Source organism: Pistacia vera, unplaced genomic scaffold (assembly GCF_008641045.1).
Source record: "Pistacia vera cultivar Batoury unplaced genomic scaffold, PisVer_v2 Contig272, whole genome shotgun sequence".
Taxonomy (NCBI): Eukaryota; Viridiplantae; Streptophyta; class Magnoliopsida; order Sapindales; family Anacardiaceae; genus Pistacia; species Pistacia vera.
The window spans coordinates 186,542-204,110 of NW_022196082.1; the positions used below are offsets into that span (position 1 = coordinate 186,542).

At 37.3% G+C, this 17,569-nt stretch overlaps 2 protein-coding genes and 1 pseudogene across 2 annotated transcripts; 1 reads left to right on the forward strand and 2 right to left on the reverse strand.

Moving 5' to 3' along the window:
* LOC116133719 (22.0 kDa class IV heat shock protein-like) lies at positions 1 to 861 on the forward strand. Its single transcript, XM_031419412.1, has one exon. The coding sequence runs from the start codon at positions 87 to 89 to the stop codon at positions 672 to 674; it is 588 nt and encodes a 195-aa protein (XP_031275272.1). The 5' UTR covers positions 1 to 86; the 3' UTR covers positions 675 to 861.
* A 1,101-nt stretch (positions 862 to 1,962) lies between these two features.
* LOC116133711 (pentatricopeptide repeat-containing protein At1g33350-like) lies at positions 1,963 to 3,008 on the reverse strand. The gene has a single exon (XM_031419404.1). It carries the CDS (start codon positions 2,844 to 2,846, stop codon positions 1,977 to 1,979), a length of 870 nt encoding a protein of 289 aa, XP_031275264.1. The 5' UTR covers positions 2,847 to 3,008; the 3' UTR covers positions 1,963 to 1,976.
* Positions 3,009 to 5,637: 2,629 nt separating this feature from the next.
* On the reverse strand, positions 5,638 to 7,284 carry LOC116133728 (annotated as a pseudogene).
* Between the last annotated feature and the right edge of the window lie 10,285 nt (positions 7,285 to 17,569).

Sequence of the window (17,569 nt, forward strand, 5' to 3'; positions counted from 1 at the left end):
TATCTGAGTGTCAAAATATCTTCCAAGCCCCTCTCATTCACAAACAAAAACTATACAAAAACCACACTTGAAGCTTTAAGAGAAAGATGAGGCAACAGCCGTTAGTCATCTGCTCACTGATAATATCTTTGCTATGTCTGGTTGATTCATCAAATGGCTCTTTGCTACTGCCATTTACGGACACTCCAGGAAGCCTACTGTCTGATCTCTGGGCAGACCGGTTTCCGGACCCGTTTCGGATGCTGGAACAAATCCCATTTGGGATTGACAGGGATGAGAACACGGCACTCTCACCAGCCAGAGTAGACTGGAAGGAAACACCAGAAGGTCATGTGATAATGCTGGATGTTCCAGGATTGAAGAAGGAGGAGCTGAAGATTGAAGTGGAGGAGGACCGGGTCTTGAGAGTTAGTGGAGAGAGGAAGAAAGAGGAGGAGAAGAAGGGTGATCATTGGCACAGAGTGGAGAGATCCTATGGCAAATTTTGGAGGCAGTTTAAGTTGCCTGACAACGTGGATTTGGATTCAGTTCAGGCTAAGCTTGAGAATGGTGTGTTGACATTGTCCTTGGCAAAGCTGTCTCCTGATAAAATTAAAGGTCCTAGGACTGTCAGCATTGCTGGAGGAGAGGGTGAACCTGCCAAACTCAAGAGTGAAGCCAAGCAAGAGCTTTAGAGGTTTTTCTTCAGAAATTTTCAAATACGGGTGAAGAGAGAGCATTTGGGTGTCAGTGTCTCACTTGTTTATTGGAGAATAAGGTTTCTAATGCGTGTATTTGAGCTTTGTTTTGTTGTGTGGATGATGCAATATGTAATGTATTGTTAAAAAATTTCATAATGTAATAAAATTTTCCTTATCAAATTCCCTGTCTCACAAATAGCAAGGAAACCAAAACCTTTCGCAAAGAACACCAAATCAGTACATTCTTCTGACTTAATGCAGCTACTGAAATCTGATATTACGCATAAATGGGTTGAAAATTCATGTTGTCTTGACATGTAGGTAATTTCAGTTGTACTAGATGTGGCACCTAAATTTACAATACAAACATAAAAAAATTAGAGATTTTCACTTCATAAATTAGTACAGGACTAGGTTATTCTGCTCATTTTTTCCACAGGCACCTGTTAATGTTAAACAAGTGCCAGTTGTATGGATTTTTTGTTTAAAATCAAGGACTTTTGACCATTTACTAGTCCTTAAAGTCCCCTTCACAACATGAAAACAACTAGGAAAAACAAACAGAGACTTACGATATAATGAGTTTCTATATATATATATATATATAAGGTGAGATGTTTTCGTGCGTTTATTTGCATTTGCTTGTATTGAATGTTCCCAACAATGTAATTACTACAAATTAGTATTTGTCTTTGTCAATGAAAAAAATGGTCTGAATTCTTCAAGCTCTTGAGTTACGGGTCAATATTTTTTATAAGCAGAGGACACTCAATAATAATTTCAGGCCCTTCTAAAGTACCCTATCTTATTGATGTGTTTGTATAAAGACAAAATGTGAGTTAATTTAGTGCGTTGCCATGGAAATATTTTTTCTTTGGATGTTTATGCGCAAATTATCAACCTTGTTGGTTCTTCAATTGATTATAGTAATACAAGGGCAACGAACTTACAACGGAAACATACTTGACTGCTTCAAAGCCAGAGGATTTGTTTGCAATGGAGCAGAGTCATCTTGTCAATCTTATCTCACTTTCAGATCAAACCCTCCCTATGACTCTGTAGATTATGATCTCAATGCTCACCCATCTATGTCTGAAGTTTTCATCACTTTGTCGAAGATTATATCAACTTCAGATTGGGACCCATATGACTCCATAATTATGAGATGTAGTTAACAGCATACGCACCCTTACCATTGTAGAAATCAATGTGAAACCATGCTCTTCTGACTGTTTTTGGAAATAGTCTTCAACTTCCACAACGAAAATGTGTAATCAGAGTCCTATAAGTTCCAGGCTAAACCAAACAATTCAGACTTTCCAAGATATCATATATCTCCTCTGTTCTGGGATGTGATTTATCAACAGAATAGAACTGATGAACTTTCTTTTCAACCTCAATCCAACTACAACCTGGTGCTTTATAAGCATTTCGTTCTTTTAACATCTTCCTAACCTTATGGACCTCATCCCACTCCCCTAGCTCTCCATACATATTTGCCAACATTATACTATACCTAGCATTGCTTGGATCAATTTCAATTAGCTTTTTCACTGCAAATTCTGCCAAATCCGTACGACCATGTAGTTTACATCCATTAAGCAATGAACCCCAGACAACCTCATCAGGTTCAATCTTCATTTCATTCACAACTTCCAAGGCTTCTTCAAACTTTCCTGCTCGACCAAGAAGATCTATCAAGCATCCATAATGCTCAATCCAAGGCTCAATCCCATAATTCCTAGTCATCAATTCAAAATAAGCACAACCCTTGTCAAACAATCCTCCATGTGTACAAGCTTTCAACAATCCAATAAATGTAACCCCATCTGGTCTCACATCATAACGTCCACAATGTATCATCTCCTCAAACACACTTATTGCCTTCTCACTTTGGCCATGGAGGGCAAAACAATTGATCATTGAATTCCAAGAAGTCAAGTTTCTCTTCGTGCTTCCATCAAAAACCCTTCTTGCCTCTTTTAAGCTCCCACATTTCCCATACATATCTACCAAAGCGTTCCAATCAACAATTAGGACCAGCCCTTTTCTATAACATAAGCATGAATCGATTTTCCAACTGCACATCCGTGTGACCACAAGCTGAGAGAGCACCACGACTGTACCTACATTAGGCCTAATAAATACACTATTCTCCATCACCATCTTCCTAAAAACCCAATAGCCTCCGAAAAGAACCCGTTCTGCGTGCAACCAGCAATAACAGAATTCCAACAAGGCACATCTCGATCAGGCATCTCCTCAAGAGCAAAATAGCATTCTTAATATCCCCAACTCTCGTATACCCGAAATCATAGCAGTCCAAGACAATATTTGCCTCAAACATTTTCATCAACAGTTTCCTGGATACGGAAATATCACTACTCGACTTGAATAAGAATCAATAAGAGCAGTTTTTACATATGGTATTGCTCAAACCCGATTTAACAATCTGGGTAAACCATTTTAGTCCCCATGACTCTAAACCTCAGGACAAGATTTCAAAACTTGAGGGTATACAAACTGGTTAGGCAGTGGCTGCCTTTGCGAACCATATCACGGTACAAAGAAAAGGCTAATGAAGTGTGATCGGTGAGCGGCATAACGGGTGATCATTGCAGTGTAAAGGTAGATATTTGGAGAGACAGACGGTCGAAAATAAAGCGAGCATAAGTGAGTTAGAGAGTTTGAGAGTGCAAGCGAACAAGCTTGACGTTGTAGGAGTGGGTTTGGGCGTGGCCAATTGTAATGAGAAAGGATTGGAGTTGTTTGAGATGGTTTAGATGATTGCATCTTTCAAGAATTGTTAATACCTGTTGGCTTAGTGTCATTTATTTGGTTTGCAACAGAGACCATTCTGGCCTTCTCTGTTTTGTTTTGGCGGCTTCTTTTGTAACGAAAGTAGCTGAGACTCGTGATAGTCGAGAGACTCGAGCCTGGAAGTGGGTCAGAGACTCATGGATTTCATTGTATATTAAGCCTTATAAGAGTGGGACGAAAACAGATTTAGCACACAAAATAAATTACAACATTACTGAGTATTTCTTGATTTGTTTTGTTAACCACCAATCATTTTCTGGATTTTACTGAAGACTAAAGTTCAGGTAAAGAGAAATCCTGATATATAGTTTACATGGTGAAATTGTCTAATTAGCAGTCCACGTATTATTACCAATGTGGAAGTTTTACTTTCAACAATAACTACTATGGTTCATCAATAACCATCTTTGATGTGTGGTTTTAAAAAAAATATTATTCAAGAACTATCAACCTTAACACATATAAATAGCAAACCCCATCTCTAAAATTGTACAAACAAATCATCACAGAATTCTGAGCGTCATAATATCTCCCGCTCCTCTCATTCACAAACAAAAAGTATACATAAACTACAGTTGAAGCTTTAAAGAAATATGAAACATCAGCCCTTAGCATCACTCATTGATAATTCTTGCTATTTCTTGTTGATTCATCAAATGGCCCTTTGGTACTGCCATTTATGCACTCCAGGAAGCCTACTGTCTGCCCTCTGGGCAGACCGGTTCTTGGACCCCAGTGACTGCTCCACTATAAACAGCACCAAACTTCTATCACTCTGCAATGGAATCAACGAGTTCAGATTGCTTATGATGTCGCTAACGCTGCAATTATCTCCACAAATACACCACTCCCCCTTACATCCAGAAGAACTTGAAGACTAGTACATCCTCTTGGATGCCAACTTCAGAGCCAAGATTTCTAATTCCAGCTTGGCAAGAAGTGTGGACAATGTGACCAGAGTGGGCTGAATTGACATGGAATGTAGTTGGTACTCAGGCGATATGGCTCCCGTGTAGAGCAAGAATGGAGTGTTAACCCCTAAACTAGATATTTTTGCCCTTGGGGTTATGATGTTGGAGCTCTTATACGGAAGGGAAGCTGCAACAGGGGTGCTTGAAGGAGCTGGCATATGAGAATGAAACTCAGAGCGTTATTGATCCTTCATTAAGGAATGAGTACCCCTTGCACTTGGCATTCTCATGGCTCAGTGCGCTAGAAACTGTGTAGATTATGACCTAAACCTTGCCCATCTATTGTCTGAAGTTTTCATCACTTGTCGAAGATTCCTCAACTTTCAGATTGGTACCCATATGACTCCAGTCAATAAGCAGTGGCAGGTAGATCAAGCATATCTTTCTTAAATATCATTAGCAGATTTCATTTAGCAGCAATCAATTAATCGCAGAATAAAGATACAGTAATAATGCTTCTTGTGGTTGCTCCATGAAATATGCTCCTGCAACTTCTTCTGATTACCAGCATACTGTATGCATACAAAACTAACGAACTGAAATACATGATGCATTAAATCTTCCAGTATCATTTCTTGCCTATATTATAACCAAGGAAAAATCTCCTTATTATTTTAAACTGATGTCAAGCCAAACCTTCAATACTTGAACTGATAAAGAAACATCAAATTTGTCAACAAGAATAATAGCACCACAAAGCAAAGATATCGATATAAATTAAAATTGAATCATAAAATTTGCTAAAGAACCTGATTAAAAGTTACAATGCAGATTTTCAGATAACAGTTTCATCTCAAGCAGCAATACAGGGAAAAAAATCCTACAAGAGAAGCATTTTTGCAAACCTGCAACAGCAAATCAATTGACCATGCTCCAGATTTTAACTGGCTGTTATTTTAATCTCGAATTATGGAGGAAGTTAACAGGATCGCACCCTTACCATTGTAAAAATCAATCTGCAACCACCTCTTCTGACTTTTTTGGAGAGAGTCTTCAGTCTAAAACATGGAGTAATGCTTTTTGTAAAGCAACCAATGTTTAGTCATGCCATGAATAAGACAGTGACCATGTGTTAGATACCCTGATATTCACTGGAAGAAACAAGTGGAAGAAGTCTTGGACTGTGAATGATTTGAAAGGGATTTTCTTCTTCCTCACTATTCCACAACGAAATGTGTTACCAGAGTATTATGGAAAATTTCTACACGTTCCAGGCTAATCCAAAGAATTCAGACTTTCCAAGATATCATATATCTCCTCTGTTCTGGGATGTGTTTATCAACAGAAGAAACTGATGAACTTCCTTTTCAACCTCAATCCAACTACAACCTGGTGTTTTATAAGCATTTCGTTCTTTTACATCTTCCTCACCTTACGACCATCCCACTTCCCTAGCTCTCCATTATATTTTGCCAACATTATACCATAACCACCATGGCTTGGATCAATTTCAATTAGCTTTTTCACCGCAAATTCTGCCAAATCCATACGACCATATATTTTACATCCATTAAGCATGAACCCCAGACAACCTCATCAGGTTCAATCTTCTTTCATTCACACTTCCAAGGCTTCTTCAAACTTTCCTGCTCGACCGAGAAGATCTATTAAGCATCCATAATGCTCAACGAGCTCAATCCCATAATTCCTAGTCACAATTCAAAATAAGAACGACCCTTCTCAACCAATCCTCCATGTGTACAAGCATTCAACAATCCATAAAGTGTACCCCATCTGGTCTCACATCATAACGTCCACAATGTATCATCTCCTCAAACACACTTATTGCCTTCTCACTTTGGCCATGGAGAGCAAAACAATTGATCATTGTTCCAAGAAGTCAAGCTTCTCTTCGCGCTTCCATCAAAAGCCTCTCTTGCCTCTTTTAAGCTCCCACATTTCCCATACATATCTACCAAAGCGTTCCAAATAAACAAATCAGGACCCAGCCCGTTTCTATAAACATACATGAATCGATTTTCCAAGCTGTAACATTCCCGTGTGACCACAAGCTGAGAGAGCACACACGACCGTAACTTGATTAGGCCTAATATTTACACTCTTCTCCATCACCATCTTCCTAAAAAACCCATAGCCTCCGAAAAGAACCCGTTCTGCGTGCAACCAGCATAACAAATTCCAACAGGCACATCTCGATCAGGCATCTCCTCAAAAGCAAACAGCATTCTTAATATCCCAAACTCTTGTATAACCAGAAATCATAGCAGTCCAAGACACAATATTTCGCTCAAACATTTCATCAAACAGCTTCCTGGCTACCGAAATATCACTACTCGACCTTGAATAAGAATCAACAAGAGCAGTTTTCACATGGGTTGCTCAAAACCCGATTTAACATCTGGGTATGAACCATTTTAGTCCCACATGACTCTAAAACCCAGGACAAGATTTCAAAACATGAGGGTATATAAACTGGTTAGGCAGTGGCTGGCCTTTGCGAACCTATCACGGTACAGAAATTGATAATGAAGTGTGATCATAGTGAGCGGCATAAGCGGTGAATTGCAGTGTAAAGGTAAATATTTGGAGAGACGAACGGTCGAAAATGAAGCGAGCATAAGTGAGTTAGAGAGTTGAGAGTGCAGAAGCGAACAGCTTGAAGTTGTAGAAGTTGGTTTGGGCGTGGCCAAGTGTAATGAGAAAGGATTGGAGTTGTTTGAGATGGTTTAGATGATTGCATCTATCAAGAATTGCTAATACCTGTTGGTTTAGTGTTTGATTTATTATTTGGTTTGCAACAGAGACCATTCTGGCATTCTGTGTTTTGTTTTAGGCGGCTTCTTTTGTACGAAAGTAACTAACATATATTCTATCAAAGCATATACCAAACACAAGAGGATGGATACTAATATAAATACGAGTGATAGTCGAGACTGGAAGTGGAGTCAGAGACTCGTGGATTTGAAGTGTATCTTAAGCTTTAAAAACAAATTTTGGGAACTATAAAAAATTTATTGACTCTGATTTTAAATCACTTTCAAAATATTATAATAAATTTAATAATCTTAATTGTTTTTTTGATATTTTTTAGTTTTATTTTAAGTTTGCCTCTCCTCTACTAAATTCCTAGCTGAACCCATATATAAATTAGTCGGTAGTAGGAATTGTAAATTATCCTATCTTTAATTAAAAACTTACAACTTAAAATAATTCTAAAAAAAAAAAAATATGAGAAAAACTACGGTATATTATGTACCTGGGTAAACTAGACACAAAATTACAATGAACTTAGGATTTTCTTCAAAGACGAAATGCCAAGACCTTCGATTCTTTTACAATTTTGTATATGGAATTAGATGTACAAAGACTCTTACAAAGTGATATGGGAGCATCACATCACTAGTTTCACATCAATATTTTTTTTCTCTCATAAATTAATAGTGTGGTAATGGTCACATCACTTTGTACAAGACTTTTTATAAGAGTCTTTGTAATTAACATTTCTCTTTTATAAAGTGTTTATACTTGTTCTATTATTCTTAAATTATATAACGATAAAAAAGAAAAACAATACTAAATATACAAACCATCTATATATACAAACTATTTTCTACAAACAATATAATAACCTTGTATTACTTACTCCTACAAGATCTCTAATGATTCAAAGCATCTGATATCTCCCTCCAATTTCTCCCACCCCACCTTCAAAAGTTAAACAGTTTTCCACCTTCAAAAAGAGGTAAGATTTTTTTTTTTTTTTTTTTTTTTCACTTCTTTTTTCAGTTATGTTTTCCAATCGTCCTCCTATTTAGTGTCAAACGTGAGCATTAAAGAAAAAGAAATTGGATGGGACAAAATGAATTATTCGCTGGCATGTTGTGATAGTCTAGTGATATTTGATCACGACTGCACTTATGATGCCATCACTCATCACCGGCGAGAGTTGCTCCTTCCTTGCAAACATGCCGCACAAGTCTTGGCCGCTATATATGGTTGTTCTATGATCATCAAGCCAAAAATACAAGACAGTGGTGCTTTCTTTCTTGGAAACATGTATATCTTGACCATTCCTACATTTTTTTTGTTGGTTCGGAATGAAGAATCTTGGAGGCAGTCTACACTTCCTTGCTGCAGAGAAAAGCACAGACTTTAACCAATTGTTGTGAAAGGAATATATATTGGATGGCAGAAAACGATAAAGAGGTGTTGTACAACCAATGAATACTGCAACAGAAAATTCAATGCAAGCATTAATATTCCGATCCATGCCCGCCACGGCTAGTTATGGAAGGCTGCAACAGCAAATCTTGGGTATATGCTCATACAGCATGATGCTTATTCACTGTATTGGTACGACTTTGGCTACCGACAAGAAGAAAGGTATTGCTCTCTGGATAAGCAGTAATGTTAGAACAAAAATTTTCTCACAACACCAACATACAGCTTATAATAAGGATGAAGGTGAGTTTTAAAAAATTAAAAACAGTAAATTTAAATCTGGTCATTAAAATTTTAGTTAATAAATGAAAGAAACAGAAAGCATTTTATTTGCCTCAAGATATTCAGTATGATATATTAAGAGGCTTCCTGCAAAATATCTAGTGAGATTTAAAAGAATATGCAAGAACCTGTGCAATCTGATATGTGACTCAGATTTCTCCACACTCCCCCTTCAACAATCTCTGTCAAAGTCATGATTGTTTCTTGGCTAAGAGGAGAACCTAATTTTCTTTGTATGGTAATTGTTGTTTATATAATTGGATGAGACAGTTATATATGATGCAGATAACTACAGATAATACAGAGAGAGCTGAAATTATTGTTTAAGTGGGTTTCTATCTTTACAAAATCCTTCTCCTATGAGAAGTCTGTAAAGGGCACCCACTCTATAAAAGGCACTCCACTCTCAAGTTAAACTTGCATCTTAATTTATTGCTATCAGCGTACGCACATTTCAGGAATGGAAGAAAGAAGAATAATGGTTTTCACTTGCCTCAAGATATTCTCTATGATATATTAATGAGACTTCCTACAAAGACTGTGGTTAGATTCAAAAGCGTCTGCAAGCACTGGTGCCATATGATATCTGACTCCAATTTCTGCCAGGTCCACCTTCAACAGTGCATGTCAAAAGTCATATTTTTTCTTGGAAGAAAGAAGCTGACCGTGCAAATTGGTTGCTATAGTTCATATAGATTGGATGAGACAGGACTGATAGCAACGAAATTAGGCTCTTTGCCTTTCCTTTTCGCCCTTTGTTTTTTCGGTGGCATGTTTGATATTTTAGTGCTAGTTGATCAGGACAAATCTTCTCCGATAACCTGCTTATCTGTTTACGATGCCATCACTCTGTCACCGGCGCCAGTTGCTTCCTTGCCTGCAAAGTCTTGACCGCTATTTAGTGTTGGTCTATGATGCATCAACCCAAAATATAAGGCCGTGGTGCTTTCGACTGGTCAAAGTCCCAATATTGTCCATTGCTACATATGTTCGTTGGATTCTGAAAATGAAGAATCTTGGAGGCAGTCGACACCTCCATTGCGGCAGAACGTAACACTATCCAAATTTTCATCAGTTGTTGTGAAAGAATATTATATTGGCAGCAGAAAGACCTCATGAAAGACCACGACTACGTAACATTAATGAGGTGTTTGTAAACCACGACCATGTACATTAATGATGTTTGTACAACCATTGAATTGCAACAGAAGAGTTCATGGAAAGCGTTATGGTTCCACGCCTGCCGCAACACAGATATTCGATACCAAATTATTACATGAAGTTATTGGAGATTAAAGAATCGCTTTGCTTTGCCTACCAAGCCTCTCCTACTGAGTTAGACATATGATTTTGAAGGAAAGCATTTGGATTAAGTTTCTAAACTCTGTTTGATCTATCATAAATAGACCAACTGATCCAACAGTTTGTTTGCTGGACACTTGTTTCTGCCATGGCTGGTTGTGGAGGGCTGCAACACAAAGTTGGGTACATGCTCATACAGCATAATGCGAATTCACTGTATTGGTACAACTTGGATACTAACGATGAAGCTTATTGCCGCCATTGATGAGTCAGGCGGCTATGTAAGTCAACTTTCAGTCATCAAGAACTAGAGGAGATTGGATAAAAATACATGAAAATTTTCTATATCTTTACATTTTGTTAGAAATTAGTTTATGAGTTATTTTATAGAATGACTTTATACCAATTGCATATATTCTCAAGAGATTGATCAAACATGAGAAAAAACAACGCACAAAAATGAAAGGTAACACAAAAGTACTCAAGTTTCAATTCTTCTTTGAACCCAAAAATATACTACATAATGTATAGTATGTTGCATATATAAATTTAGTGTAATTGGACTGAATTATAAACATCAATTTTATAACCACCATAAAGAAAAAGAGCAAAGAATAACTGTTTGTAAACACTTTTTGGTAATTGATAAAGAAAATGCAAGCAAGAAGAAAAAAAATTATGTTTTAGGCAATTTCTATTCAATAATACTATGCTTACTCACAAACTTACTACCCGTCTTATTAACCTTTGTAAATATAAAACATTGTACGGGTACTATATGCATAGTACGGGTACCATATTAACAAAGGTTAAAGTGGTTAGTAAATTCGTGGAAAGCATAGCATTACTCATTTCTATTTTAAGAATTTGTATTTGTGAATATTTGTTTTTCTTTAATTTGAATTGTATTAGGAAAGAAGAATTGGTTTAGGATTTTATTTAGAGTTAAAATAGGAGAATGAATTAAATTAGAGAAGTCCTATTAGGATTTGAAATATGAATCATATAAAAAAGAATGTCTTATTCTATCCACATAAATAGGAGGATAAGAACTAATTCAAGGTTATGAGAGAAGTTATAAGAGAGGGAGAATGTGAAAAACACAAGATGTTAGAAAGAGTATTAAATACCATGCAAACAAGGTGTTCCCCTAAGTAGAAGGTTTAATGGTTTGTACAGTCTAGCTTTGTGTTCTTAAGATGCTAGTTAGTAATTCCGCAATAAACAACAATTATATGCCTAGTCATATAATTCGCGTATCATTTATGAATTTTTGTATTTATCAACACATCCGTATTATTCGCAAATTGTATGCCTCAGACGTTTTATTCGCAAATTATTCCTGTATTTTTCTCATATCCGAATTATTCCTGTATTTTTACAAATATTTTTTTCACCAATACTGTACATACACGTAAAATTCCCGTACCATTTTTTTTATATACCCTATTGATATTGATTTTAACCAGTTGGTCTATGAAAAGTGCTAAAATCAATATTATATTGTCGTATTTTTCAAACCTATTATTGATAATTTCAAAGGGATTTTCTTCTCCTCATCTTTCACAGCAAAACAATGATAGCAGATTTGTGGAGAAAGCCTATAAGCCCAGGCTAATCCAAACCAATCAGACTATCCAATATATCAAATATCTCCCCTGTTCCAGGATGTGTTTTGTCACAAATAAATTTGATGAACTTTCTTGTCAACCTCAACCCACTTCCCTAGCTGTCCAATGTTTTTGCCGACATTGTACCATAACCACCATTGTTCGATTAACTTCAATTAGCTTTTTCATTGCAAATTCTACCAAATCACTACAACCATTTATTGTACTTCCAATAAGCAAGAACCCCAGAAAACCCCATCAAGCTCAATCTTCATTCCATTCACAATTTCCGAGCTTCTTCAAACTTCCCTGCTCGACCAAGAAGATTTGTTAAGCATCTATGATGCTCAATCCGAGGCCAATTTCCATAATTCGTAGTCATCAATTCAAATAGCATTCAACAATCCCATAAATGTAACCCCATCTGGTCTCACATCATAACACCATTGTATTATCCCACAAACCATTTCTCGCCTTCTCACTTTTGCCAGGGAGAGCAAACAATTGATCATTGAATTCCAGGAAGTCAAGCTTCTTTCAAGCACCCATCAAAATCCTTCTTGCCTCTTTTAAGCTCCCACATTTACCGTACATGTCCACCAAAGCGTTCCAAATAAACCAATCAGGACCCAGCCCATTTCTATACACAAACCTTGAATCAATTTTCCAAGCTGCAGCATCCCTGTGTGACCACAAGCGCGAGAGTATGGACAACCATAAGCTGATTATGTTAGATTTATCACAGCAAATGACATCATATCAAGCCACCTCAAACAATGCTCCAGTTTGGCTAAAATATCTCAGCACATAAGATGATTCTAGAATATCATGATCGTATTTCTGTTTCATACAGTCTGTACAATTAGTTAGAATTCTGATTGCTTATTTGATTCTTTGTATTACTATAAATAGATTGCTCAACACGTTGTAAAGATAATCAAATAGTGCAACAATATTTTCAACAACCAATTGTTTCTCTGCATTTTCATTTGTCTCTCTCTGCTTCCCTACAAATACCAGTGTTCCCAAAATCGTTATGGTATCAGAGCTGTAACAATGGCTTCCGAAGATAAAACCCCCTATCAATTGCAATCCAAAAGATCCTGCTAGTCCTTTTTTTCTCAACTCAAATGATGGTCCAGAACGCTACTCACCAACCATCATCTCACCCTTGAAAACTACCACTCTTGGGCATGTACCGTACACTGTTCACTCCGAATAAAAAGAAACTGGGTTTCATTATGGTACTCTTCTTGAACCCTCCTCCACCGATGCCTTGTTAGAACCATGGCTTGAATGCAATGACATGGTTGTAACTGGCTTCAAAATGCACTATCTCTTGAGATAAAAAAAACAGTGTTGTTTATGTTGAACTCGAACAACGTTTTGCCCAAACAATGGCAAGAATCTTTGAATTGAAGCAATCCATTCACAATATTACCAAGGTAATGATCTGTCAGCATTTACTTCTCTAAGTTGAAAAGTTTATTTGATGAACTTCTCGTTTTGAATTTTTTCCATCATGTACATGTGGTCCCATGAAACCTGTGCTTGAGAACCAACAACCTGATTGGATGATGAAATTCCTCATGGGGCTCAATGATTCCTTCAGCAACATCAAAGCTCAGATTATCCTCCTCAACCCATTCATCTTTGTGAAGTTTATGCTCTTGTTCCAAGAGAGAAGCATAAGCAGATCTCCAACCTTCGAATCTTCATGACACAATGGCCTTAGCTACTAGAACTCATTATTCACCCTCCCGAGACAACCCCAAATCTTTTAGTTCCCAACGATGAGACAATATTTTTGCACTTTCTGCAAAGTCTCAGGCCATTCTCTGGAAACATGTTTTAAGGCTAATCCAATCTTGAGAACCCCACATGTACACACTGTAATCTTTTGGACACACTATGGAGAGACGTTACAAATTAAATGGCTATCCCCCTGGCCATAAGCTTGCCAATCAATCAAAGGACCTGACCCATATGTTAACCAAAATAGTCTCTCCAACCAAGAACAGATCAGTGAGAAATCCAAGCAGTTAATACTCAAGAGCAATATCAATATATCATTGCTTTACTCCAGTCTCAAGCTACACACCAGCAAAATCAGGTTTAGTCCATTGATCCATTCTTAGTTTGCCTTTCACCTTCCACCTTCTCCGGTATACTCCTGCTTTCTAGTCTCTAATACAACATCTTCACATCATATTCCTTGGATAATAGACATGGTGCAATTGATCACATGATGTGTTGCACCTCCATTTATACTTCCTTGCCATCCATAGTTGATTTTAAAGTTAGATTTCCAAATGGTAATGAGTCAACAACAAAGCTACAACACCGATTATTTTGCACCAAAATGTGTACCGGCCTACATGTACCCCTGACTCACATTTCTGGTGCAAAATAATCGGTGTCCGTAGCTTTGGTGATGATGTCAATGTTACCCATAAGGATATTGTTAAAATCAATTCTGTCATTACTCTCAAAGATGTTTTATTGCATCTCATCTTTTAATTTCAATCTCCTCTCAGCCAAAAAAATAATCCAAGACATTAATTGCTTTGTTTTCTTGTGCAATGAATGCTATGTGCAGGACCTTTTCCTCGCGCACGATTGGGAAGGGTGAGGCTATCAATGGTCTTTACATCTTCGGCTAACAGGAGTGCCTGCCACAACCTTATCTTCCATTTTATTTGCTTTACCCTTCAATAAATTATCTATTTCTACCTCTGTTACTTCCCAGCAAATTTCCCATAGCTTATGGCATTGTAGAATGGGTCACTTGTCTGACTCACGCTTATCTTTGTTACAAAGGATTTACCTCACTTAACTTCTATGGATTCTGTTGTTCCATACTCTACATGTCATTTTTCAAAACATCACATGTTACCTTTTCCTATTAGTAACAACCGCGTTTTTAAACCTTTTGAACTCACCATTGTGACATTTGGGGACCATGTTCCCAAATGGCATATGATGGATCAAAATATTTCTTAACAATCATTGTGAACTTCACCAGATCCACTTGGGTCTATTTATTGCAATCTTTTTGCTCACTAATTGAAACACAATTCCATACAAAACTTAAAGCCTTCAATCTGATAATGGAAATGATTTTCAATGACTGGTTTCTTCATGCAAAAGGGAATTATCCATCAAAAAACTTGTTGGAAACCCCCAACAAAATGGGATTGTGGAACGCAAGCAGCAACATATTTTAAATGTTGCACATCCTTAAATTTCAATCCGGTGTTCCCTTATCTTTTTGGAATGATTGCATTTTAATCGCCACCTATCTTATTAACAGGACATCATCCCCAAATTTACAAAATCATAGCCCATACCAACTTCTTTTTCAAACCAAACCAACATATTACCACTTGAGAACCTTCGGTGTCTTTTGCTGTTAGGAACCATCCTGTTGCACAGCGAAAACAAAATTTTATACAACCGTAGATCATTTCTTAAAGCCCAAAATCAAGGCACAAATTTTACAGTTTATGTATACATCAAGAATCTGCAGAAAAAAGTAAATCTAAAGTTTAGATTCATACCCACTTAGAGGCTCCACCAATATTGTCTCTGATGTGTTTGATACCAATCCAAGTTTAGGATCGAACCAAGAAGTCCCACGAAGACAACTACCAAGAACCAAGGAAGGATTTGCTAGATCCTCCTTGGCCTTAAGAAATCGAGAAGAAAAAGAAATATTTGATTTTTCAATCAAATAGTGAAAGTGGCGTGGGAGAGTGTGTATAGGTTGCTGTGTGTTTTCTCCTTAATTGAAAATGACTAATAAAATCCTTACTTAGTTCCCACACACATTTTCTTTTATAGGCAAACTAAGTTGCCCTATTCCACACTGGAATGGGCTTGGACTCCAACCCAAACACCCTAGTTGCCAAACACTCCCAATTAGATATTTTAATTTATTTCATCATTTCTCAATTAAAATCAATTATATTTAATTAACATTTAACTATAATGATGATTTAATTAATATGTGCGAACACACATTAACCGTAATTTCACTTATTTAATTTTTCTAACAAATTAAATAAAGGCTATGACCTCAGCAAATTTAATTGCACTGTGAAATTCAAAATACCCTTTCGCCTAAAACAAAACACTTTTCTTTCTTCTTGGCTCTTAAATTATCTTCTATGTGTGTGACCCATAGGCTCCTCATCATACTGACTGTGTATAGTATTGCGATTAACACTAATTAATCGTCTTACTAATACACAGACCAAGATTGGCCCCTAGCAAGGCATCATGGCCACTCGATAGATTCGGATTAAGTAAAGTAGCTACTTGTCAACGATATGGTACCGTACATTTGACCTTTTATCATACGTTATCTCGACGGGGCGAAGGCATAGAAATAGTGTCAACCTCCAGTTCTCTTGATATTACGTATTCAATTTCTGGACCAATGACCTATATTATAATCCGGATAGAGCAACAACTCAATCCCACTGTGGCCACAGTTTTAGTGTCATTGCCATATACTGAATTGCGCCGTGAGATAACTTCTCCCGTACTTGGGAGTGATGAATCCTCTGTCTATCCACCATAGTCTTGATACACTCCTCGATGCAGCCAATCACCACCGTATTGACAGCTCTGAATAGAACTGCGTTAGGCTAGTGTTAATTGCACCAATCGGTGCACAAGGCGCTCCGGTGATCTCAAGTCTAAGGATCACATGCACCACCATTCGTTCGAGTTTTGTTCCATAGACTTGGGGTTACCATACATATGGAATCCTCTGGTGGGTCAGTTTAGTGAACTTGCTGCGGTATATCCGCCTACACAAGCACCCATGTGTTTGCACCAAGTTGTCACCAAACAAAGTTGACAAGTGAGATCAGTCATCACCTTTCACAAGTCGTTCAACCTATGAAGTCTTACTGTATTATCTGTGCCCTTACTTTAGAATAATACTGGGGCTACAGACGTTTCTAGAATGGCCCCATATGTGCTCATAGGTTCTCACTTCAATTTGAAACACTTGATACCCTCGTCACGGTTCTACCATCATCTAAGAACATATATCAATACATATTGCAATAAAATGATATTAGCGATATAGAAATAAATACTTTTATTATTGATTAATGAACATGATTGCAAAGAGTCAATTCTACAATAATTGATTGGCTCTAGGGCATCTACTCTAACAATCTCCCACTTGCACTATAGCCAATTATTCATGTATTTAATACCAAATGATCTCAAGTGCCTCTCATGCTTCTGCTGCGACAGAGGCTTTGTCAATGGACTGCGAGATTGTCATTAGTATGTACTTAATAATCTACACATCTTTCCCCTCAACTATCTCTCTGATGAGATGGAATCGTCTGAGTATGTGTCTGGACTTCTGATAGACCGTGGTTCCCTGGCTTGAGCAATTGCTCCATTGTTGTCACAATATGTATAAGTAATCACCAATCGTAGGAACCACACCAAGTTCAGTAACGAACTTCTTAATCCAAACTGCCTCCTTGGCCGCATCTGCTAATGCAATATACTCAGCCTCCATTGTAGAGTCCACTACAGTGCTTTGCTTGGAGCTCTTCCAGCTCACTGCACCCCATTGAGACAAAATACAAACCCTGAGTGTGATCGATAATCATCTTTGTCCGTTTGGAAACTAACATCACTGTATTCTCTTACAATAAGCTCATCTTCCCCTCCATAAACCAAGACTATT

Excerpts from the sequence above, each read along its gene's own strand:
- LOC116133719 (XM_031419412.1), top strand. The coding sequence starts at position 87 with ATGAGGCAACAGCCGTTAGTCATCTGCTCACTGATAATATCTTTGCTA.
- LOC116133711 (XM_031419404.1), bottom strand. The coding sequence starts at position 2,846 with ATGGTGATGGAGAATAGTGTATTTATTAGGCCTAATGTAGGTACAGTC.